This window comes from Mobula birostris, chromosome 1 (assembly GCF_030028105.1).
Source record: "Mobula birostris isolate sMobBir1 chromosome 1, sMobBir1.hap1, whole genome shotgun sequence".
NCBI classification, from domain to species: domain Eukaryota; kingdom Metazoa; phylum Chordata; class Chondrichthyes; order Myliobatiformes; family Myliobatidae; genus Mobula; species Mobula birostris.
Genome location: NC_092370.1, coordinates 188,477,504 through 188,504,826, shown reverse-complemented (window position 1 = coordinate 188,504,826; position 27,323 = coordinate 188,477,504). Strand labels below are relative to the sequence as shown.

At 39.7% G+C, this 27,323-nt stretch overlaps 1 protein-coding gene across 1 annotated transcript in view; it reads left to right on the top strand.

The window, feature by feature from the left end:
• ttc6 (tetratricopeptide repeat domain 6) overlaps positions 1 to 27,323 on the top strand; it is a 323,626-nt gene that overhangs the window by 209,529 nt on the left and 86,774 nt on the right. Inside the window, exons 24-25 of the mRNA XM_072279505.1 lie at positions 2,417 to 2,557; positions 26,285 to 26,398. Coding sequence (XP_072135606.1) covers positions 2,417 to 2,557; positions 26,285 to 26,398 — 255 coding nt within the window. The remainder of the gene's footprint in view (positions 1 to 2,416; positions 2,558 to 26,284; positions 26,399 to 27,323) is intronic.

Sequence of the window (27,323 nt, the reverse complement as noted above, 5' to 3'; positions counted from 1 at the left end):
CATATAAGTATACAGTATGTTTCTTTAACTTCAAATTCTTGCTAGCACATTCCACTGTTGTGACTGTGATTTAAGTCACTGGAGAACCTGGAGAAATCATGGAAATGGAAGTCTTTATTCACCATGACAAACAGACATTCCCCTAAGGATTCTCTCAGTACATCACATTTTTCATATCCTGAAGATCAAAGGTAACAGTAAGTGATGCAATACAATTTAAATAGTTACAATGCAATTGTTTACTTCAATACTTTGGGTTTTCAAGTGGGTCCTTTGAGGTACATTTTTACAATGGAAGTACATTGTAATTGATAAGACATTTTTGAAGATACAAACATCTTTGTTGGGAGAAACTAATTAAAACAGATGTTCTGAAACCTCTGACAGCAGACAGCCATATCTCCAATTATTGATAGATCAGCTATTTGATATGCTAAGTGATAGTATCAGTCTGCAAGCTTCTTTGAATGTGTTTACAATGGTGCAAATTATTTAAACCCATAGTTGCCTGGATGGATGCAGGCAATTAACACAACCTCATTTTCATACCGTTTGGCTATTGCATATGGAAACATCTCATGGTCACCATTTTGCAAAGGTGTGCTCTTAACTTCAATTTACTGCTTGCAATTTATAATTTACAATAAGAACTGAAGACTGGTTCTTGCTTGAATTAAGATCTGCTTTATTCACAGAATACTCCCTAACACCATAATGACCTCAACCATTGTTTCCTGAGTTATTAGAGTGTCTGTGCTTTGGCAATTTACAAGTCAGTTCCACAAAATTTCAGTTTGCAAAACATTCCCCACTTGCTTGGTCTGTCCTCTGGATAATTTACAATGGGGTAGTTCACTTGGCTATAAATCTGTCTGAGTTACATTCACATGCTGATTAATTGACCAGGTGTTAATCATGTAGTCACCTTCCACTGTGCTGCTTTTGTTACATGGCACCCAGCATCTCTTTCTGCCCAACAGAGTGTCTTCTCAGAGCTTGATGGTATATTTGACATTGCTCTGGCTGCTATAGTGTAAATGAATCAGTGAGTTGACCAGTCAAACAAGTTAATATCTTCACTTTTGAGTACCTATTACTTTTTAAATAGATTAAACACTAGTTGTATGGAAATTCACAATGAAAGCAGAAAATTATAACTCAAGTGAGTGCAATAGAATTATAAGGAAAATGTAAAACATGTTGGAGAGGAAATGAATTATCACTACGGAAGCACTAATTTTATGTGGACCTTCAACAATGGAAGCAAGAAAAGTTATAATTTGCAACAGATGCTAATATCTAATCAGTAATTTACTAGATTAATAATTACTAGGTGATTAATAATAAATTACTGTTCCCTTTTAAATGTCTTTTGGGCTACTTAATCATCAGGATATTTCATTCATGGGATATAATTTTATCTTTGATAGCTGATCTGAGAACTTCTGCGTTAAAATAAACCCAAAAAAAGAATTCAGGAGAAACATCCATCATCAGTAAATTATTATAATGTGGAATTTATTACTATGTAGACAAAGGGTTGGCTGGTGGTGTAGTGGTATCAGCACTGGACTTCAAAGTAGATGGTCCTGAGTTCAAACCCAGCCGGGTCCCAACCTGGGCAGCAGCAGTATCTGCATAGATGAAAGGCCTGGAAATCTACTTCCGTATCTTGCCATGAAAACTCTGTGGACTGTATGGTCAGAATTGACTTAACGGCTGAACAACAAAATAAATAGTTGAGGTGAATAACATGAAACTTTTAAGAAGTAGTTGGATTAAATGACATGAAGATATAAGATCATGCTGAGAGGATTAGATGATTTGATTGTTTCTATGCTATACATCAGATGTAGCCATTTTGTTTGCAAGGCTCTGGCATTTAAACAACAACCAAAGTGTTCAAAGCCGAACAATCCTGCTGGATGGTTAACGCTTCATAAATCAGAAGTATTATTTTGTTTGTATTGATCTTTGTCCACTCGTGAATTTGTTATCGATGTTTGATCAACAGAGAGTCTCAACGTTAGCCTTTTGCCAGGATTCTTTGTGTCTCACCAGCAGTGTCCCTTCCCTGCAGGGACCATATTAGTCAAATCCATAAAAAGTAGAAGCAGGAATCAGCTGTTCAATCCCTCCTGCCAGAGACCTAATTTCCTGCACTTTTTTCCATATTAAGGACTAACCAACCTTCTTGGAAAAAAGTTTGAAGAATATTAAAAAAACTTAGGAGTGAAAAAGAAGAATAGATCAATCAATATTATTTTCCATATTCAACAAACCTAGAAACTGTGCCTCAGAAGAAAAAGAATTGCTTTATGGCATTATATATAAAAGGTTATTTCATGTACAATGTTCCCAATAACTAAGAATTACAAAGCAATGGTCTTTATAATAATCTCTGTAATTTCTGTAGGTCTACCTAAGTCGAGCTGTGTACTACGCAATGCAGCGACGCTACCTTAAGGGTATTCTAAGCTGCAATGAAGCACTGAAGCTTCAGCCCCGGAGTGTAAGAGCCTTTCTTTGTAGAGGAGCACTGAAATATTGTGCTAAGGTACTGTATGTATAACCCTTTTTCTATTTATGTTAGTAGTTTATAGATAAATGATTTGATGGCAGTATAATTTAAGTTGTTGAATTAAAGATAAACTTTCAACTAAATCTGCGGAAATATTAGCTAGTTGATATGAGATACAAACATTTGTTTTCAACCATCACAAATGCAAAGACAAACAGGCATGATAATGGTGAGGTGAGGATGCTGGTAATGGTAGAGCTAACCAAACACATAAATGAACAGAGGCAGGACATACATTACTATGAGGGGAATAATCATTTGAAAAGATACATTTGCTGCATATACAGTGCTACCAGTCATTTTATTCTTGGATCCTGCATGGATTGTGGGTTTAAAGGCATTCAAGCCAATAGTTTGGAACACCTGCTCCTCCTGACACACAGCTGTCAGTTTTATCATACAAGGGAAACACAGTGGTGATTGTCAAAGTGTTGACAGGAATATAGCTGCCATGGTAAAAAAAATGTGGTATGTACACATCTTCATATGCTTACGTGTATACAAATTGGAGTTCATCCTAACCTTGACCACATGAACAAGGTTAGGGAATTCTCAGCGCAATATTTTAAAGTTCTTGGGAAGTTATTCTTAGCACTGATATCTCTGGTGGTCGTCACCTAATGTCACCATTTCTCAGTGTGGGTGGTTTTCCTGTACAATATACCTCTCCATTTTTCAATCTTTCCAACTACAACATTGGGGTTGGTATGCATTAACATGAGAGTTTGTATATATTTCATGTCTTACAGATTGCCTATACATTTAACTGGGTTTTTAATCGGAATCTAATGCTGTAAAGTAAATCTGAACAGCTGATGAGCCTATCAACACTACCTCATTATTTCTTCTGGTTTTTGCACTATTTATTTATTTTGCAGATTAGACAGTGATAATAAACCTAATTCTGAGATTACTTGGTTATTTTTTCAGGAGCTTGGAACACAACAACTGAGCCTCTCAAAATTTACAGCTGTCCAGAAGTGACTTCTAAAATTACAAAGATCATGGCTTCTTTGAGTTAAAGTTGGATATTGCTTTGTCTTACTACCAGCTTTTCAGTTACTCCGCTTACTCTCTCATTCTCCCTTTCTTCCTTTCATTCTGTCCTTTTGCTGTTTAACCAAGTCTCTCTATCCTATCTTCTCCACTTCTTGCTCACTTCTACCCAGCTTCATTCTCCCTTGTTCCTTCTTTCCTTGTCAACTGCTTTTCAAAGGCAAACCTTTTTTTTTTGGCACTGTTCAAAAATATTGGTGTTCTTTTTATTTTGGAAATTCTTTGATAAGGAACCACACAAGATAGCCTTAAACAAAATAAGAGCCCATAATATTGGAGTTAACATACCAGCATGGACCGAGGATTAGATAACAAATAGAAAACAGTGGGTAGAAATAAATAGGCCATTTCCAGGCTGGGAAATTTGACTGGTGGGGTGTCAGAAACCTGAACTAGCATCTTGGTTGTTTACAATCTACTTCAGCATTGTGGAATTGGGGATTAAGTGTGATTTATCCAGTAGTGCTGATAATAAAAAGTTAGGTGACAGGAGTGTGAGGAGAATGCAGGGAGGCTTTGGGGCAGAAAGCAAAATAAATTACTACTACTACGTTGACTCAGGCCTAGGGGGCTGGCATCGGGCACAATGACAGACTCTCCACTTCTCCCTCTCCCTCATCAGTGTGTTCAGTTCATCTATATTAACCGCGCTGCTGTCTTCTAGGAGTGTGTTGACCATAGTCTTGGGAGGGCACCCAGGGTTCATCCTCCCATGCTTCGGCTCCCATATGATGACTAGGCCGGCAGGTAGCTCGGGGTGGCGTAGACAGTGTCCTGCTAGTTGCAGTCTTCTCACCTCGATTTTAGTGGTGAGCATCGGTAGGTCATCATAGAGCTTGACGTTCGTCATGTGCTGTTGCCAACTCATGTCAAGAGTCAACCAGAGCATTCGTGTATAGCAACCATCTAGAGGCTTTCACATAGTCTTGGTGAGTGTCCATGTCTCGTATCCGTACGTGAGAATGGACTCTATGACTGCTATGAAGATCCCCTTTTTAAGCCCTCTGGTCAGGTTCGACTTCCAGATTTCCTTCATGTCGTTCATAGCCCCCCATGCCAGTGCCTTCTGTATCTTTATGTCCTTCTCTGAACTCATCATTCTTGACCCGAGGTACTTGAAGTCAAAGACTTTCTTAATGGTATCATTCTTTACGGTCTTGAGAGTACCTTCGTCGCAGTTAAACGCCATGTACTTTGTATTTTTAGCATTTAGGTGAAGTCCAACTTTATTGCACTCAATTTCCACTTTTGTCAGTAGCTGCTGTGCTTCCTCCATCTGGTCAGAGAGCAGGACTATATCATCTGCAAAATCGAGATCTGTGAGCATAACTGGTCTGACCCTTTTGGTTCGCCCTGGTTTTATGGTAAAACCAAGCTTGTCATGATTGGTAGTTTGACGTAGAGTGTAATCACGGACTATTATAAAGATGTAGGGTGCCAGAGTGTCTCCTTGCAGCACACCAGCTAGGAGCTCGAACACTGCTGTTTCTCTGTCTGGTGATGAAACTTTCGCCATGGTTTTGGTATAGCTGGACTCTATTGCTCCCAGTAGACAGTCTGGCACTCCGTAAGCTTTCAGGATCTTCAGCATTTTACCTCAGTGAATTTTCACCTTTGTGAAAATCAATGACAGTAAGCACGGCTGGTAGGTTGTTCTTTTTGACTTCCTCGATGATTCTACGGACAGCAAGTATTTGCATTACTGTTGTGCGCTTCTGCCGAAAACCATTCTGATTGAATCTTAGCTTAGGGTCAATGGCGGTGCGAGTCCTGTTCAAGATCATCCGATTTTATAGCTTTGCTAAGATGCAGGTCAAGCTGATACCGCGGTAGTTATCTGTCTTTGTGAGGGGTCCAGACTTGGGGATTGGGATAATGTTAAAGAGTGACCACTGTTCTGGTTTGTCGTCTTTCATCAGTGCCGTGCCGTATTACATATGTCCAGCAAGATGTCATCCTGGTCGCAGTTCTTCAGGACATCTGGTGGTATCCCATCTGGTCCTGCGCTCCTGCGCTGTTTGAGTGCATATTTGGCCTTCTTCAGTTCCTCAATGGTGAATGGGCTGTCATCGATGTTGACTTGCATTAGTATCGTGGGTATGTCCTCTTCTTCTTCCGTGATCATTGCAAGGCTTCCCAGCAGGTTCTTAAAGTGGGTAAACCATGTCTGGACATGGCCCTCTGCTGTTTTACCACTTATTTGACCTGATGGGGACTTCGTCCATCTGCTGATCTCGTTGACTAGGCGCCATGCTTCTCCATGCTGCTTGTCTTCATTAGCAGCCTCTACCTCTCTAATCCTCTCAGCTAGTTCCTCTTCCTTCAGTCGGTCATAGGTGGCAAAGAGATTCTTCTTTGCTGACTTGAACTTGTCTCTTAGCTCTTCTGTTTCGCTCCTTCTAAGTTTGGCATGATAAGCATTGACCACACTTCTTGCTGCAACGATGTCAGGATGTTTCGAGATCTGGCTCTTCTTGATTTGCTTCACAGTAGGTAGGCAAACTCTTTGTTGCATCTGCGTGTGCGCCCATGAGCCATTGATAGCGATCGGTGGCTGTCTTTTCCTCTTCCCTTTCCAGTGGGCCAAAGCGATTTCTCACCTCCAGTCTGTGCTGGGCTTGAAGAATAGGTTGTGAGGAGAATGCCTTCCAGTCTATCTTCTCCTTGGGACCTGTGGCTTTGGGTTGCCGCAGGCTCAGTCTCACTTGCATAGACACTACTCTGTGGTCAGAACTGACCGAGCTGAAGGTGCTGTAGGCTTCTCTGTTGATCACACAGCTATGCCATTTTGTTCTTACGAGGATGTAGTCGAGCTGTTTCCTGTAGATGGAGGCTCTGTTTTTGTATGTCCACAGCTTACCACCTCGCTTCTCGAATTGTGTGTTCCTGGCAATGAGACTGTGTTCCTGGATGAAATCAACTAGATATTGTCCATTTCTATTGGTAAAGTCAAAGGGTAGGAGATCCCTTAAATGTTCAAACAGATTATCATGAACAAACTACCTCCCCTACACGGAAAAGGCTTTTATCATTATAATAAATACAGCATTACTTCTATTAAATAATGTTTATTTTCTTAATCCACAAAAACTTGAAAGCCATTGTTAACTTTATATTTGAGGCTATGACTGGCCACTCCACTGATTTGCTAACAGTTACTTGGATTTACATGTTCCTGTTTAAGGATTATTTCTGTGATCCTGCAACCTCATCATTTACTTAATTGTGCAAATTTGCGATACACACTATTCATACAGTGCAAGGTTCGAATGAACTATCTATTTTTCACATTTGCTGTTAGAATAGATTTTGTTGGTAACAATTGGTGGCATTCTCACATCTGAGTTAGAAGATTGCCAGTTCAGTACACAGTCCAATAACTCAAGTTTATCAATCTGGGCTGTAATATGACGGAAGTGGTGTGAAAGGAAATGCATTGTCAAAGACTTTAAACAAAGATCATTATAGCACCTGTGACCTGAGTTCAGTTCAGCTGCTGTTTGTAAGGAATTTGCACATTCTTCCCATAACCTCTGGGTGCTCTGGTTTCCTTCCACTTTCCAAAGGTGCTTGGGTCAGCAGGTTAATTAATTAATAATACATGGGTATAATTTGGTGGCGAAGGCTCATTGGAACGGAAGGGCCTGTTACTGTGCTCTATCTCCAAATAAGTAAAGCCCTTGATCAAAATGGTGGCATAAAGCATTTTACAACAAAGGAAACATGCAACAGATCCAATATGAAGAAGAGCAGAGAAATTAACTTTGGCATCTACACCAATAGTTATTGTTCATCACTATAACAGAATAGATTGGACTAGAAATTTATCCATGTAACTTCAGAAACAATGATGTAGTGCTATTGAAGAAAAGAACAATTTTACACAAATTTCTATGTGTCACAGCACCTTGGAAAATTTGTTTCTTAAACTTTAAATTGGGATTTTCAATCTCCCTGGCATTTTTATTCCCAGTGCAAGGCTGCCAAATGAGGCCAATAGGACCCATAATTTTTCTGGTCTGAAAAACATACAGTTATTATTTACTTGTTGAGTAACAAGCCTTTATTTACCTTGTTTTCCCTGAAATATTTCAAGAGCCAAAAATCAAACTGCATTTTTTGCCGTCTTCAAGTGCCTTGACTGTTTGTCCACAGACATCAAAATAATGTGTACTATTAACTTAAGCAACACACACAAAATGCTGGAGGAACTCAGCAGGCCAGGCAGCATCTAAGGAAAAGAGTATAGTTGACTATACTCTTTTCCACAGATGCCGCCTGGCCTACTGAGCTCCTCCAGCATTTTGCATGTGTAGCTTGGATTTCCAGAATCTGCAAATTTTCTCATTTGTGACTTTACTCTTAACTTCACTGGGTCAGGACCTTTGCCAGATCTCACTGTTTGCTGCTCATTATTTCAATAGGGAGATCACTGAAGCTCCATGCCCAAGAAGGGATTTCATCTATCTTTTCTTCTGGCCCAGTCAGAACATTCATTGCCAGCTTCCTCAAAGTATAGGAATCAGATATTACATTTATGTCCTTACGGACATTTGCCTGGCAATATGCTGCCAGGAGTAATTGCTCATGCTGCTGGAGTATCTCCATGATCTGCATTCACTAAAGATGTACATCTTGTAGGCATGGTTCTTAACTTGCCTTTCCAAGTCTTTCTGATACCCATTTGAGCATTCTTCCATGCCCACCCATCATTACAGCATTCATTCAGTTGTACATAATAAACAGTAGCAGAAAAAGACCATTTATCTCTTCTGCCTTTTCTGCTGTTTAGTAAGATCATTGCTAATCTTAACCATCAGCATCGGTTTCTAGATAACACAACATTCCCCATTTCCTATTAGCCAATTGATCAAAGTTCATCTTAAGTACCTTAGTGCGCAGGCACTGGTCATGCATGCAGCCTGGTACAGCCGTTCCGATCTATTCTTACTTTTTAATTTACGTTATTTTTTTTGTTTTTTTTTCTCATGGTAACACGTCGAAGCTGCACCCTCTCTAACATGCTGGTAGAGAGAGTTTTATTTGGGTTTTCTTTAGCGCTGGAAATGGTTACATCCGGACACGCGGGACAGAAGCAAGGTCGCATTGTGTATTTCACGGACCAGCAATGGACACCCCTGCTGAAATCCGGAGGAAAACACACAGAGGGGGATTACAAAGCCAAGGAAAGAGGACCGGGTCGAGACAACAGAGACTTTTGGAGAAGAGGAGTTCGGTGGGTAATACCGTTCCGGCTGACCGGAAGTGCACTGAGAGCGGTAAGCGTAAAGGAGTTCGGTGCTTACTGTTCTGGCTAACAGTGCAATCCAGGGTATATTACGATCGAGGAACGTGTTTGCAGACTGGGTATTGAACTTTTTACTGTTGGACTTCGGCCATATTCCACTGAGATACAACACTTGGCGGCACGGGAGGTCGTTCCTGCCTGTGGCCATCGAACGTGCAGCTCCTCCCGTGGAGGGTCAATCACCCTGAACCAATAGACTGGTCCTGGACTTATTTTCCATCTGGCTTAGTTTGCATTTTGTTGTTTGTTGGGGTTTTTTGTATTGCTATATTTACGCTCTATTCTTGGTTGGTGCGGCTGTAACGAAACCAAATTTCCCTCGGGGTTAATAAAGTATATCTATCTATCTAAGTACACTGAATTACTGAGCCTAAACAGTCATCGAGTGTAAAATTATAATAATTTGCAACTCTGGGTGAAGAAGTTTCTTCTCAATGATGTCATCAGTGGCGAAACCCTAATTTTGAGAATGTGACTAGATAGAACATCAAACAACACAGATCCTTCAGCCCATGCGTTAGGCCAACCTTTAAACCTACTCCAAGATTAATCAAACCTTCCCTCTCATATAGCCCTCCATTTTTCTTTTATCCATGTGCCCAACTAAGAGTCTCTTAGATGTCCCTAATGTATCTGCCTCTGGAGCACGTGGTAGAGAGCTTAACATTTTCTCTGTAAAAAACAACCACCCGCCCCCCCCCCCCGCAATACTTTCTACCAATCACCTTAAAAATATGTCCTCTTGTATTAACCTTTGCCACCCTGGGGAAAAAAATATGCACTCTATACCTCTTATCACTTTATACACCTCTATCAAGTCTCCTCTCATTGTCCTTTGCTCCAAAAAGCCCTAGCTCACTTAACTGTTCATCATAAGACCTGTTCTTTAATCCAGGCAGCATCCTGGTAAATCTCCTCTGCACTCTCTAAAGCTTTCACACTCTTCCTATAATGAGGTGGCCAGAACAGAATACAGTACTTCAAGTGTAGTCTAACCAGAGTTTCATAGAGCTTCAACATTACCACACAGCTCTTGAACTCAATCTTCCAACTGTCACATACCCCGTGATGGGTTAAAGAACCAGCAGAGATGGAAAACACTTTGGAGTCCGGTATTGCTATTAACTAATAATATTTATTAGTGACTATGCAATACAGTAATATAAATGCAGATAAATCAAACAGGTTAGCAATGATTAAATATAAGTAAGTGTGGAAATATATGAAAACCAAGCTTCTTCAAGTCTGGGGGAAAATAGATAGTCTTACAATGATGATTAAAGTTCAGTTCAGTACGTGGTATTGAGTTGATTAGTGATGGAGAGAGAGAGGGAGAGATTTGAGTCTTCAGGTGAGCTGACGCCATCGATCTTACCGTTGTCCTCCGAAATCCTTTAAAAGTCACCGACTGTGACCACAACAAAGGGAACCGTTCTTCTGTTTTGGAGCTATCAACACAGGCGAGGCTTGGACACACAAATAACTCCCCACCAGTCACACCCTGTCCACACTGTGAGAGCCACTGATCGATCCTCCAAAACCCACTTTTTCTGTGGGCACAACAAAGCTCATTCAGTGTACAAAATCATGTCTGAGGTCTGTCATCTGACCTTCTATTTATCTCCCCGTGCTGAGTACCAACTGTCTCTTAAATCAGCTCCTCCCTTCCCTCTCTGTGTAAGAATGTACAAGCAGGCCATGTCCTTGTAGAAATGTAAACATGCTGCCGAAAAATCATAACACTATCTCAAAGCAGTCTTTATCTCTCTCTCTCTCTTAAAAATATGTCGGTGTTAAATAACTCTCTCTTTCTCTTGTTAACAAGGTGTTTGTTGTTGAGCACCTCTCTTTCTCTCTCTTTTCAAAAGTACAGTTCATAGGGGTAATTCAGGACCCCGTCACACAACCAATGAAGGCCAACACACCATACTCCTTACTTAACTACCCTATCACCTTGTGCTGCTATTTTGTGGGACCTATAGGCTTGGAACCCAAGATTCTCTCTGTTCCTCCGCACTGCTAAGAATCTTGTCACTAACTTTGTACTTTGCCTTCAAGTTCAACCTTCCAAAGTGTATCACTTCACGTTTTTCCAGATTGAACTTCATTTGCCACTTTTCTGCCCAGCTCTGCATCCTGTCAATTTCTGTGACAACCTTGTACAGCACCACCAACTTCCATGTCATCTGCAAATTTACTAATCTACACTTCCACTTCCTCATCTAAGGTATTTTTAAAAATAACAAAAAGCAGGGGTCCTGTGGAACACCACTGCTCAGCAACCTCCAGGCAGAGAACATTCCATCTTCTACCACATTCTGCCTTCTGTGGTCAAGCGAATTCTGAATCTATACAAACAAGTTTCCTTGCATCACTTGCCTCCTAAATTTCTGAAAGTCTTCCTTGGGGAACCTTGTTAGCTACTGGATCTAGACAAATCAAATCTTCATTACACGCTGGAGGAACTCAGCAGGTTGGGCAGCATCCGTGGAAACGATCAGTCGATGTTTCGGGCCGGAACCCTTCATCAGGACTGAAGAGGGAAGGGGCAGATGCCCTATGAAGAAGGTGGGGGGAGGATGGGAAGGAGAAGGCTGGTAGGTTCCAGGTGAAAAACCAGTAAGGGGAAAGATAGAGGGGTGGGGGAGGGGAAACAGGGAGGTGATAGGCGGGAAAGGTGAAGAAGGAATAAGGGAAACCACAATGGGTAGTAGAAGGAGGCGGAACCATAAGAGAGGTGATAGGCAGCTGGGGGAGGGGGCAGAGTGAAATAGGGATAGGGGAAGGGAGGGGGAAGGAATTACCGGAAGTTGGAGGATTCTATGTTCATACCAAGGGGCTGGAGACTACCTAGACGGTATATGAGGTGTTGCTCCTCCAACCTGAGTTTAGCCTCATCATGGCAGTAGAGGATGCCATGTATGGACATATCCTAATGGGAATGGGAAGCAGAGTTGAAGTGGGTGACAAACAGGAGATCCTGTCTGTTGTGGCGGACGGAGCGGAGGTGCTCGACGAAGCGGTCCCCCAATCTGCGTAGGGTTTTACCAATGTAGAGGAGGCCGCACCGGGAGCACCGAATGCAATAGATGGCCCCAACAGACTCACAAATGAAGTGTTGCCTCACCTGGAAGGACTGTTTGGGGCCCTGAATGGTTGCAAGAGAGAAGTGGTAGGGACAGGCGTAGCACTTACGCTCACAGGGATAAGTGCCGGGTGGGAGATTCGTGGGGAGGGATGTGTGGACCAGGGAGTCATGGAGGGACCGATCCCTGCGGAAAGTGGAGAGGGGTGGAGAGGGAAAGATGTGCTTAGTGGTGGGGTCCTGTTGAAGGTGGCGGAAGTTGCGGAGGGTAATGCGCTGGATCCGGAGGCTGGTGGGGTGGTAGGTGAAGACAAGGGGAACTCTGTCCCTGTTGTGGTGGCGAGAGGATGGGGTGAGGGCCAAAGTGCAGGAATGGAGGAGATGTGGGTGAGGGCATCATTGATGATGGCAGAAGGGAAACCACAAACTTTAAAGAAAGAGGACATTTGAGATGTCCTAGAACGGAAAGCCTCATCCTGGGAGCAGATGCGGCGGAGATGGAGGAACTGGGAATAGGGAATGGCATTTTTGCATGTGGCAGAGTGGGAAGAGCTATAGTCTTGACGAAGGGTTCCGGCCTGAAACATTGACTGATCGTTTCCACGGATGATGCCCGATCTGCTGAGTTCCTCCAGCGTGTTGTGAGTGTTGCTTTGACCCCAGCATCTGCAGAGTATTTTGTGTTTCAAATCTTCATTATGTTGGAAAAAAATTGCATATTTCTATGCAATCAACTTGAAAGATTGGTTAGGTGAGAAGACCAAACCTGCATGCAGTATTGCAGATATAATTACGACACAACATTTCTATTCTTGTACTTATTGTCTTGCAATTACGTTAACATAGCATTTGCTTTCCTAATGGATTGCTGTAACTGTCATTAACTTTCAATGATTTGTGTACAATGACTTCAAGGTCCCACTGAACATTTATACCTTTCAATCTCTTACTACCGTTAAATACTACTTATCTTCCATATATTTTTCCATAAACTATGTTCTTGTCTATTCATGTATCTTGTCTATATCCTCCCCAAAGCCTTTCTGTATTCTTCTCATATCCCACACTGCCATCTAGATTTGTGTCATTGGCAGTATCCTGTATCTTGAAAATTATTTATTGTGTTGTGACCTTTAAAGAGATGGCTGCAAAGACTATACCTTTTTGATGATGTGTCGAGAGCTATGAGAGTCTGATATATCAATATGGAACACCTCTGAAAATGGCACCACTTATAGTAGAGTTACACAAGGAAATACAAGGATGTTTTTCCATGAATATGTTGTTAGAGTAACTCACAGTATTATGTTATTCCAAAAAATGTGATGAGAAGCAATTTCTAGATCCAATAACCATATACTGAGGACATCACATATTCTATATTACAATTGTAACCACTTCAAAGGTACTCAGTTTGCTGTAAAGTACTTGGGGTGCACTGTAAATGGTGTAAAATGCACTATGCAAAATTTTATTCTCCTCATATCTTGAATTCATAATCTCAGAATTAGCACCAGTATTCAAGTTCAAGTTTATTGTCATCTGACTGCACATATGTAAAACCAAATGAAACAGCGTTCCTCTGGGCCATGGTGCACCCACGAAAATATATCACACACGGCACATAAAATTTTATCACTAATAAGTAATAAAACATAATTCAAAGTGCTTATTGTGTGCAGCACAGGTAAACAGTAAACAGCTCCCTGTCCTAGCGATGAGACCTTGGAGCTGGAAAGGTGGTTATTAGCTGTTACCCAGTTTGGCAGTCCAAGCCCTGATGCTTCTGTACCTCCTATCTGATGGTAGTGGGTCAAAGAGATTACGGGATGGGTGGTAGGGATACTCAACAATGCTTCAGGCATTCGTATACTATGTTTCCAGTAAATGTCACAAATAGTCGGGAGGGAAACCCAGTGGTCCTTTCGCCAGTTTTTACTATCCTCTATAGGGTCTTGCAGATGGTGTCTTGCAGCTTCTGTACCACACAATGATGTAGCCAGACAGGACACTTTCAATGGTGATCCTGTGGAAAGTTGTTAGAACAGGGCAGGGTCCCTTGGATGCCTAAATCTCCTCAGAAAGTATAGACGGGGCAAGTGTAGATGCAGCTGTGCTCATTGACTATTGAAGAGGTGTTGCGGGTCTAGTTTAGATTGTCCATTGTGTGCAGTCCAAGGAACTTTGTGCTGTTCACTCTCACCACAGCAAAGCCATTGATGTGCAAAAGGGAGTGGTTGTCCTGCATCTTCCTGAGGTTCACAATCATTTCTTTTGTTTTGTCCATGCTGAGACTCAGGTTATTGTTCTCACTCCAGTTGAAAAGCCTCTCTACCTCCTCTCTGTATGCTGACTGAACATTATTGTTGATGAGGCCAACTACTGTTGTATCATCAACAAACTTGATGATGTAGTTTGAGCTGGATCTGACAGTACAGTTGTGAGTCCGCATCATGAACATCAGTGGGTTGAGCACACAGCCCTGGGGGCACCAGAGCTCAGAGTAATGGAGCTTGAGATGTTGCTGCCAACTTGGATTGACTGGGGTCATTCCGTCAAGAAGTCAAAGATCTAGTTACAGAGAGAGGTGTTGAGTCCCAGTGAGGAAGTTTACCCTGCAGCTCCTGAGGAATGACCATGATGAACGCCGAGCTGAAGTTGATGAACACCAACCTGGCATCATTTTCTAGGGGAGACAGGATGGAATGAAGGGCCAATGCTATGGCATCATCAGTGCACCATTTGAGTGATAGGTGAACTGGAAAGGGTCCAATGTAGCTGGAAGGTGGGAATTTATACAATTCATTACCAGCTACACAAAGCACTTCATGATTGTTAAGGTCAGTTCCACTGGGCGGTTATCTTTTAGGCCAGTTTCCATTGCATGCTTGGGCACCGGAATGATAGTGGCTGCTTTGAAGCCTGCAGGGACAGTGGACTGTTGCAATGAGATATTAAAGGTGTCCATTAAGACCTCTGTTAGCTGGGCTGCACAATTCCACAGCACGCAATCTGGTATGTTGTCTGGCCTCATAGCTTTGCATGCGCTAACCCTGGCTAGGATCTTACCCATCTGGGCCATGGCCTGACAGAGTGCCTCAGGGGGAGAGGAGGCTTTCCTTGATGTCACATCATTCATTGCATCAAACCATGCACAGAAGGCATTTAGCCTATCAGGAAGCAAGGTATTGCTGTCATTGGCACTTAGGGTGGATTTGTAATCTGTTATGGGTTATAGTTTGTCTATCCGGTGTCACAAACCCTAATGTGTGTGAATTTTCTGTGAGTACTCTTGCTTTGCCTTCTTGATGGGATATTGCTGATCTTAGAGTCATCCTATCTCCCAATCTGAAGGCAGCATCCCATTCCCTGAGCAGTGCATACAATCTGCAGTCAGCCATGTTTTCTTATTTGCCCTGAAGCATAGTGTTTAATCATGGTAACACCCTCAGTGTATTTTCCTATGTAGCCAGTCATCAATCCCACATATTCATCAATGTTGACTATATGTTGCTGCCTCTCAGAATATGCTGCAGCTGGTGCTTTCAAAACAGTCCTGCAACATTGAGGTGGTACCTTCTGGCCAGGTCTTAATTCCCTGTAAACTGGTTTGAGTCATTTAATTAGTGATCTGTATGCAGGGATTAGCAAAATGGATATGTCAGAATCAGAATAAGAATCAGGTTTATTATCACTGCCATGTGATGTGAAATTTGTTAACTTCGCAGCAGCAGTTCAATGCAATACATAATAAAGAAGACAAATAAATAATAAATAACTAAATCAATTTACAGTGTACATATATTGAATAGATTAAAATCGTGCAAAAAACCAGAAATACTGTATATTAAAAAAAAGTGAGGTAGTGGCCAAAGATTCAATATCCATTTAGGAATTGGATGGCAGAGGGAAGAAGCTGTTCCTGAATTGCTGAATGTGTGCCTTCAGGCTTCTGTACCTCCTACCTGATGGTAACAGTGAGAAAAGGGCACGCCCTGGATGCTGGAGGTCCTTAATAATGGACGCTGCCTTTCTGAGACTCCGCTCCCTGAAGATGTCCTGGGTACTTTGTAGGCTAGTACCCAAGATGGAGCCGACTAAATTTACAACCCTCTGCAGCTTCTTTCAGTCCTGTGCAGTGGTTCCCCCCGCCCCCATGATGCAGCCTGTCAGAATGTTCTTTACATCTATAGAGGTTTTTGAGTGTATTTGTTGACATACCAAATCTCTTCAAACTCCTAATGAAGTATAGCCGCTGTCTTGCTTTCTTTATAATTGTATCAATATGTTGGGACCGGGTTAGATCCTCAGAGATCTTGACACCGAGGAACTTGAAACTGCTCACTCTCTCCACTTCTGATCCCTCTGTGAGGATTGGTATGTGTTCCTTCGTCTTACCGTTCTGGAAGTCCACAATCAGCATTTTCATCTTACTGACGTTGAGTGCCAGATTGTGGCTGCAACACCATTCCACTCGTTGGCATATCTCATTCCTGCATGCCCTCTCGTCACCACCTGAGATCCTACCAACAATGGTTGTATCATCAGCAAATTTATAGATGGTATTTGAGCTATGCCTAGCTACACAGTCATGGGTATAGAAAAAGTAGAGCAGTGGGCTAAGCACACACCCCTGAGGTGAACCACTGTTGATCGTCAGTGAGGAGGAGATGTTATCACCAATCCACACAGATCGTGGCCTTCCCGTTAAAAAGTCGAGGATCCAATTGTGGAGGAAGGTACAGAGGCTCAGGTTCTGCAACTTCTCAATCAGGATTGTGGGAATGATGGTATTAAATACTAAGCTATAGTCGATGAACAGCATCCTGACATAGGTGTTTGTGTTTTCCAGGTGGTCTAAAGCTATGTGGAGAGCCACTGAGATTGCGTCTGACATTGACCTATTGTGGTGATAGGCAAATTGCAATGGGTCCAGGCCCCTTGCTGAGGCAGGAGTTCAGTCTAGTCATGACCAACCTCTCAAAGCATTTCATCACTGTAGATGTGAGTGCTACCAGGTGATAGTCAATAAGGCAGCTCACATTATTCTTCTTAGGCACTGGTATAATTGTTGCCTTTTTGAAGCAAGTGGGAACTTCCACCCATAGCAGTGAGAGGTTGAAAGTGTCCTGGAATACTCCCGCCAGTTGATTGGCAGAGGTTCAGAGCCTTACCAGGTACTCCATCGGGACCTTCCGCCTTGCAAGGGTTCACTCTCTTTAAAGACAGTCTCAGATTCTCCAGGAAGCATTCATGGCGTGAGGCTAGTCTTTGGCTTCACTCCATTATCGTTACTTTTTTTTTGACCTATGATCACCCTTATTTAATGTACTTTTACCTACATTAAAAGATTCATATTATAGAATTATTCTTGAGCTTTGATTTTGAACTTTGAAGAAATGAGTAAAGAAACAGGTACAAGACCTAAAGCTGGAGATCCTAAATATGGGAAAGACTCTGATGGTAACGGGAAAAAGAAAGGTGAACTCAAGCAAACAGAATTAACTTATGAGACAATGTTGAATCTGTTAAGTGAAAAATTTGAGGAACAACGCCAAAGTTTTAAAGAAGAGATAAAGTTAATTACGGATTCTTTTAAATCGCTTGACCACGAAGTTATACAGCAACAAAGCAGAATTGCAGAATTGGAGGAGGAAGCTCGGAAGAGAGATCAGAAAATAGAGAGTTTGGAACAAAAAGTGTCTTCGACGTCTAAACAATTGGAGAGTTTTAAATCTAAGATCATTGATCTTGAAAATCGATCTAGAAGACAGAAATTACGTATAATTGGTCTCCCCGAGGATGTCGAGGATGGGGATCCTTTAATATTCTTTTCTCAACTTTTAAAGGATGTATTTAGCTCTGAATTCCTGAAAGATCCTCCACTGCTCGACCATGCTCATCGTACTTTGCATCAGAAACCAGATTCTCAATTTAAACTGAGACCAGTTATTATCCGGTTTCGTTATGTTCATGTTAAAGAACATCTCATTGGAATTGCCCGTCGGCAGGGTATGATTAAATTTCAAGATTATCATTTCCGTTTGGTTGAAGATTTCAGTCCAGAAGTGATGAAGGCGCCACTGGCTTTCAAACCTCTGATGTCGGAATGTTAGCAAAATGGTCTCAAACCAGCTTTATTGTATCCTGCACATTTAAGAATTTCTCCTCCGAACAACCCACAATGTTTCTTTAATACTACAAGTGCTGCTCGAAGTTTTCTGGATGAACATCATCCAACTGCTATGGACTAATTAATGTACGGCTCTTGCAATACTGGCTTAGATCTTTCGTTTTTCCTTAAAGCTTATAACTTACTTATGAAGATGGACCTTTATAAGTTTAAGATTTCCGGTTTTGATTGGTAGTGTAAGTATTCTTCACATTTGGCTTAAGTTTTCTTTTGTTGACGAATTTGTTTTTTTTTGTTTTCTCTCTTTCCCATTTTGTTAATTTTTAATTTTTTGATTCTGAAACTGATGTTATTGATTTGATGTTAAATTATTATTTTATGGGCGGAATATCAAGTGTTCTTTTTTGTTTTCTATAACCAAGATGGCGTTCTGTCTTCTTCCCATAATACCTTTTGCTTTTTTTTAATTGCGCCATTTTTTGGGTTTCTCTTTCCATAAGACATTTTCTTGAAGTGCCATTTTTTTCCAACTAATTGCTGATGTTTATAAGTGTCTAATAATATGTATTGGCACTTTTTTAAATTTCAGGAACTACAATATGAAGATGTTTTATTTTATTGTGTGCATTAAATCTTTGTCTTCCTCTTTCGTTGTTATAGTGTAGTGTTTTCTTTGGATTTTGGGTGGGTTTTTTTTCAACATATACCTTCGGAGCTGCCTTCTGGAGAAATGGGGATAGATTTAGTATTAGTTTACTTTCTGGCCCTTTCTTGGCTTAGTTCTGGGTTTTCATGGGAGGTGGGTGGGGGACTTTTACTAATAGTTTTTTCAAATGGGCTAACTTAAAACTACAAAAATGTCTACAGTGTCATAACTTCTGGTTCCTTTCTAAATTTTTGTTCCTCTTCCGAGTTCATGAGTTTACATTGTGGTTAACTCTTTTCATACCAAAGGGTTGTCCCTAAGGAAACATGGCTCAGACGATTAATTTTGTTTCTTGGAATACAAACGGGTTAAACCATCCGATTAAACAAAAAAAGATTTTTAAAGTATTTCAAAGACTGAATGCTCATATTATTTTTGCACAAGAAACTCATGTGAGGAAAGAAGATAATCAGTATTTCTTTTAGGTTTTGGAAGGAACAGCAGTATCACTCAAATTCTAAAGCTGAAGTGAAGGAGTTTCAATTTTCATAGATTCCTCAATTGCATTTGTACATCAGGATACTTTTTCCGATCCGAATGATAGATTTTTGTTAATTACTGGTTTACTTTTTAACAAAAAAGTTGTTACGGTCAATGTTTATGCTCCAAATGTGGATTATCCTGAATTTTTTAAGCAATTATTTACCTCTTTTCCTAATTTAAATGATTACATGTTGATATTGGGTGGTGATTTTAATTGTTGTTTAATTCATTCGATGGATAGATCTATATCCAGTCAGGCATTACCAAATAAGTCGGCTACTCTTATCAACTCTTTTGTGATTGATTCTGGAATTTCAGAAATTTGGAGATTTCTATACCCTAAGGATAAAGAGTTTTCATTTTTCTCACATATACATCATACTTATTCTAGAATTGACGACATTTTTTATTGACTCTCTAATTCCATCTGTGGTTGACTGTAACTATGACATCATTGCCATTTCTGATCATGCACCATTGAAACTCTCTATCAAGTTAATGGATATATCTCCTAATTCTAGACTATGGTATTTTAATTCCAATTTGCTTCAAGATTTGGATTTTGTTAAATTTATCAAGGAACAGATTGACTTCTTCTTTTCAACTAATGCTACGGAAGAAATTTCCAATGGGGTATTATGGGACACTTTTAAAGCGTATATCCGTGGACAGATCATCTCCTATTCTGCTGGATTGAAAAAACGTATTAAGAATAAAATACTTGTGTTAATTGACAAGATTAAAGAAATTGATAAGAAATATGCCACTGCTCCTAGTGAGGAGCTTTATAAACAGAGAGTCGAACTTCAAATGGAGCATAGTTTACTATTAACATCTTCAATTGAAAATCAATTAATGAAAACAAGAAGCGATTTTTATATACATAGTGATAAATCAGGTAAATTGTTAGCTAATCAATTAAAAACTGCTTTGGTTAAACGTCAAATTATCAAGATTCGTAAACATGATGACACTTTCACAGTTGATCATGATGAGATAAGCAAATCTTTTCAAGAATTCTGTACATCTCTCTATCAGTCAGAATTTCCTCATGATCCCAACGAAATACATAACTTCTTAAGGAAATTGAACTTTCCGAAATTAACACCTGAAGAACGATTAAAGTTAGAAACACCTATTATGGATGAAGAAATAAAGGGTGTTATTTCTTCAATGAACTCTGGCAAAGCACCTGGTCCAGATGGTTATACAGTTGAATTCTTCAAGTCCTTTTCTTCTATTCCTTCTCCTTGGTTGTGTGGAGTTTTTAAAGATGCGATTAGAATAGGTAAATTACCACAATCATTTTATGAAACTTCTATTTCTCTAATTTTTTTTTTAAAAAAGGGATCCTACTGAATGTGCATCATATAGACCGATATCCTTATTGAATGTAGATTCTAAGATATTTTCTAAAATACTAGCATTTAGGTTAGAGAAGGCTCTGCCTCAAATTATCTCTGTGGATCAAACTAGATTTATTAAAAATCATTATTCATCCTTTAATATTAGGAAATTAATGAATATTGTTTATACTCCTTCACTTAGAACTCCAGAATGTGTCATTTCATTGGATGCTGAGAAAGCTTTTGATAGAGTTGAATGGCCGTATTTATTCAGTATGCTTGAGAAGTTTAATTTCAGTCCAATATTTATTTCTTGGATTAAATTGATATATCATACCCCTGTAGCTTCGGTTTTTACTAATAATCAAAGATCTCTCTTTTTTCAATTATTTCGTGGTACTAGGCAGGGTTGTCCTCTTAGTCCATGATTATAGAATATAGAACATAGAATAGTACAGCACAGTACAGGCCCTTCGGCCCACAATGTTATGCCGACCCTCAAACACTGCCTCCCATATAAGCCCCCACCTTAAATTCCTCCATATACCTGTCTAGTAGTCTCTTAAACTTCACCAGTGTATCTGCCTCCGCCACTGACTCAGGCAGTGCATTCCACGCACCAACCACTCTCTGAGTAAAGAACCTTCCTCTAATATCCCCCTTGAACTTCCCACCCCTTACTTTAAAGCCATGTCCTCTTGTATTGAGCAGTGGTGCCCTGGGAAAGAGGCACTGGCTATCCACTCTATCTATTCCTCTTATTATCTTGCACACCTCTATCATGTCTCCTCTCATCCTTCTTCTCTCCAAAGAGTAAAGCCCTAGCTCCCTTAATCTCTGATCATAATGCATACTCTCTAAACCAGGCAGCATCCTGGTAAATCTCCTCTGTACCCTTTCCAATGCTTCCGCATCCTTCCTATAGTGAGGCGACCAGAACTGGACACAGTACTCCAAGTGTGGCCTAACCAGAGTTTTATAGAGCTGCATCATTACCTCGTGACTCTTAAACTCTATCCCTCGACTTATGAAAGCTAACACTCCATAAGCTTTCTTAACTATCCTATCCCCCTGTGAGGCAACTTTCAGGGATCTGTGGACATGTACCCCCAAATCCCTCTGCTCCTCCACACTACCAAGTATCCTGCCATTTACTTTGTACTCTGCCTTGGAGTTTGTCCTTCCAAAGTGTACCACCTCACACTTCTCTGGGTTGAACTCAATCTGCCACTTCTCAGTCCACTTCTGCATCCTATCAATGTCTCTCTGCAATTATTGACAATCCTCTACACTATCTACAACACCACCAACCTTTGTGTCGTCTGCAAACTTGCCAATCCACCCTTCCACCCCCACATCTAGGTCGTTAATAAAAATCTTCCTTCTGACTTTCTGAATAAGCCTACCGTGTGGAACCTTGTCAAATGCCTTACCAAAATCCATATAGATCACATCCACTGCACTACCCTCATCTATATGCATGGTCACCTCCTCAAAGAACTCCATCAGGCTTGTTAGACATGATCTGCCCCTCACAAAGCCATGCTGACTGTCCCTGATCAGACCATGATTCTCTAAATGCCCAGAGATCCTATCTCTAAGAATCTTTTCCAGCAGCTTTCCCACCACAGATGTAAGGCTCACTGGTCTATAATTACCCGGACTATCCCCGGACTATCCCTACTACTTTTTTTGAACAAGGGAACAACATTTGCCTCCCTCCAATCCTCCGGTACCATTCCCATGGACAACGAGGACACCTATTATTATTTGATATTGCTCTTGAACCTTTAGCAATTGCTATTCGAGATTCACCAAATATTTTTGGTATCACTCGTGGGAATGAGATACATAAGTTATCATTATATGCAGACGATTGATTATTATATATTTCTAATCCAGAGAAATCCATTCCTGCAGCTCTATCCTTGTTGGCTCAGTTTAGTAAATTTTCTGGTTACAAACTGAACCTTAATAAGAGTGAACTTTTTCCGTTAAATATGTAGGTTCCAAGATATGAATGTTTACCATTCAGATTAGTTACCGATTACTTACTTAGGGGTCAAAATTACTAGGAAGCACAAGGATTTATTTAAGGCTAATTTTTCACCTTTAATGGATCAGGTTAAATGTTTATTTACTAAATGGTCACCAATATCTTTGTCATTAATTGGCCGGATCAATGCTGTCAAGATGATTATTTTACCTAAATTTTTATATTTACTTCAAGCGTTGCCAATTTTTATTCCGAAATCCTTTTTTGATAATGTTGACTCTAAAATTTCTTCATACATATGGCAGAATAAAAATCCTAGATTTGGTAAAAGATACTTACAGAAGTCCAAAAAGGAGGGTGGTTTGGCATTGCTCAACTTTAAATTTTACTATTGGGCAATTAATATTCAATATTTAAAAATTTGGACATGGAACTTGGATACAATTTCTAGTCCACATTGTATAAATCTTGGATGTAAATCTGTATAAGGGTTTTTATTGGGTTCTATTTTAGGGACCTCACTTCCCTTTGCTCTTTCAAAATTTGATAAACAAATGAATAATTCAATAGTTAAATATACTCAAAAATTTTTTGGGTTGAATCAATTTGTTATAGTAAGCCCTATTATATTTAATTTTTTTTCAACCTTCTATTATGGACCAAGCCTATCTGGTCTGGAAAGCAAAAAGTATAATACGATTTTGTGATCTATTTTTGGATAATTGTTTCATGTCTTTTGAACAATTATCTAATAAATATAATTTACCTAGATCCCACTTCTTTAGATATTTACAGATTAGGAACTTTTTAAATACTGTTCTTACTAGTTTTCCGAATCTATATCCAATGGATATCATGGAAAAAATTTTAGATTTAAATCCATCTCAGAAAGGTTTAATAGCAGCTATTTATAATATGATTATGAAAATAAATCCAGATGTATCTAATAAAATTAAGAACGATTGGGAAAGGGAACTTAACCTCACTCTACCTACAAAGAAATGGGAAAACATTTTTCAATTAGTTAACTCTTCCTCTATATGTGCTAAACATGCGTTGATACAGTTTGAAGTAGTACATAGGGCTCACATGTCCAAGGATAAATTAGCTCATTATTACTCTCATATAAATCCTATATGTGACAGATGTCATTCTGAGACAGCTTCCTTAACTCATACGTTTTGGTCATGTTGAAGAAATATTGGAAAGATATCTTTGATATTATTTCAACTGTTCTGGATATTGATTTACAACCTCACCCCATTACTGCAATTTTTGGTTTACCAATGATAGAACAAAGTCATTTGACCTCTTCATCTTGTCGGATGATTGCATTTGTTACATTAATGGCTAGAAGATCCATTGTATTGAATTGGAAAGAGATTAATCCTCCCACTACCTTTCAATGGTTCTCTCAAACTATGTCATGTTTAAACTTAGAAAAAATTAGAAGTGTCATTTATGATCCTTCTATTAAATTTGAAGAGACTTGGAGGCCATTTATTCAATACTTTCATATGATGTAATTTGACCCTCTCCAATTCTATTCTGCTACTTTTAAATATATGGCGAGAGGAGTGGAGTTAATGACACTATTGGTTTGATCTGATGTAACATAACAGCCCATTTCTTTTTCTTTTTTTAGTTTAGTTGATTAGTTTGATTTAGATTAGGGTTTTTTTTCTCTTTCTTATTGGGGTACATTTTTTTTCTTTTTCCATGATATTTTTGTATTTTTTTTTCCTATATATTATTATATTTGTACTCTGTAAGATTTTGGGAGGTTAATATCTGTGTGTTAACAGTGTTTATATTTATATATACTAATTATTAACAATGTAATCCCAATAGCTTTGTATCAATTCTTTGTAATGTTTCAGAATTTGATATTAATAAAAAGATTGAAAAAGATAAAGATAAAGACAGCCTAACATTGGCCTCTGAGACAGAGATCACAGAGTCATCAGGTGCAGCAGGGATCTTCACAGCTGTAGTTATATTCTCCCTATGTGGACTGAATATCTGAGGTGAGGGCAGGGGCAGCCTTGTAGGCTCCACAGACATTGGTACCCTCAGTCTTAATCAACACGCTCCAAAACCTGGATATCTGTACCTCCTTCTGCAACTGGATCTTTGACTTTCTCATTGGGAGGCCACAGTCTATGTGGATCAGAAATAACATCTGACGATCAACACTGGCACACCTCAAGGATGCGTGCTTAGCCCACTGTTCTACTCTCTCTACATCCACCACTATGTGGCAAGGCACAGCTCAAAAATCATCTATAAATTTGCCAATGACCACAACTACTGTTGGCAGAATTTCAGATTGTGACAAGGAGGCAGACAGGAGCGAAATCAATCAGCATTGCAACAACAATCTTGCACTCAACATCAGTAAGACAAAGGAATTGTGGACCTCTGGAAGGGGACATTGAGGGAACACACACTAGTCCTTATAGAAGGATTAGCAGTGGAAAGGGTGAGCAGTTTCAAGTTCCTGGGTGTCAACATCTCAGAGGTGCTATCCTAGAGCTAGCATATTGAAGCAATTACAAAGAAGGCATAGCAGAAGCTATATTTCATTAGGAGTTTGACAAGAATTGGTATGTCAATGAAGACAATCGCAAATTTCTACAGATATACCGCGGAGAGAATTCTAACTGGTTGCATGGCCATCTGATATGGATGGGCCACTGCACAGAACTGGAAAAAGCTGCAGAAAGTTGGAAACTCAGCCAGTTTGATCATGGGTTCCGGTCTCTCCAGCATCCAGGACACCTTCAAAAAACAATGCCTCAAAAAGGTGTCATCCTTCATTCAGGAACCCCATCACTCTGAACATGCCTTCTTCTCAAGAATGAGGTACAGGAGGCTGAAGACACACACTCAACGTTTCAGGAACGTCCACTCAAAAGGAGTTTAGGCCTTCTATCTGAATGGCTGAGTCTGGAGTGATTTTCTGGAGCAATGTTTCTGTCAGAAACATGGTTCAAATGCAGATGCAGGTAATTTTCTCGTGAATGGATGCTAGCAAGCAGAATCGTCAGGAGTGCAGGCCTGCAGGGATCCACATTAAGTTTTGCTCGAATACCAGCATAGTGTCTGAATATGTTTAAGGTAGAGGCAAGTGCACTCTTGATAAACAAGTGGATGAAACGAGACCAGTGGCAGCTGGAGATGCAGAGTTGAGGGTGCAATGAAATCATCCACAATCTGATTTATTTAATGGTGCAGCAGGTTCAAGGTACCAATTGTCTTATTCCTACTTCTAATGTGAATATCTGCATCCTATGCAGAGAATGCCATGCATTGTAGATGCGATGATGTCCCCATTAACAAATTGGAAAGAGTTCTTGTCAACCTTTGCAAAAAAATGAACATAAAATGTCATTCCTGTAAGGCCTGAATGAAATACAATGCATCTTTATGAATTCTCTGCATATTGAATTCTGTCTCTCTATTCAGTTTTGATTAGTGATTAATGTGGTATTTTCTGTGCAGAAAGGAACACTGCTTTCTTCTGATCCAATATTTCCAGTAAACATTTTGTTTAATATTTATTAATGCATATTTACTTTTCACTGCAGGTATATCACTTGGCAATTAATGACCTGACTACAGCAATAAACATTAATGAGACCTGCATCTTGGGTTACTTTAACAGAGCTGTTTGTTATCAGCAAGCAAATGATCTTCAAAAGGTAAATATAGAAAAGACAAACAGAACTTCATGAGGCTGAGTGAAATACAAATTTAAACTCTGAAGTACAATCTATATTTATCAAAGGTTCCAAGTGTCCTGCATTGTTTCTCCTATTAAAAACTAAAAATTAATATTGTTAAGAGACAAGTTTTTGCAAAAAGTTCTGATATAATTGACAGTAGCCTTTTTCTGCCCTTCTGTATATTGCAATGCATTTCTGTTGATGTCGGCAACTTCCCATACTTCCCAAAAGGGCTTAGTTGCATAAACCAACGATTAATTTGAGAACACCAGAGCTAAACTTGATCTCATCTTTCCTCAGTATACAAATGAGCTTTTCTCATAGGAGTAACTGGATTGTTATTAAAAATATTGGAGACATGCCTGGTCACTTCCTTGCTTGGCCTCTACTGTACCCTCAGCTGAGAATGTAGTAATATTCAAAAGATTTTTTTAGTGGAGTTTGATAATGATTATTTAGCAGAATCATTGTACAAAGCTGCATCTAATTATTTCATGCTAATCCTGATGCTATTCAAAGTTCATATTTCAAATTAAATTTATTATCAAATTACATACATATCACCATATACAACCCTGGGATTCATTTTCTTGTGGGCATACTCAATAGAACTATAGAAAAGAACCATAATAGAATCAAAGAAAGACCATATTAACTTGTGTACTCAACCAGTGTGCAATAGGCAACAAAATTGTGCAAATATAAAAAGAAATAATAATAATAATAATAAATAAATAAGCAATGGACATTGAGAACATGAGATGAAAAGTCCTTGAAAGTGAGTCCATTGATTATGGGAACATTTCAATGATAGGACAAATGAAGCTGAGTGAAGTTATTCACTTTGGTTCAAGAGCCTGATGGTTGATGGGTAGTAACTGTTCCTGAACTTGGTGGTGTG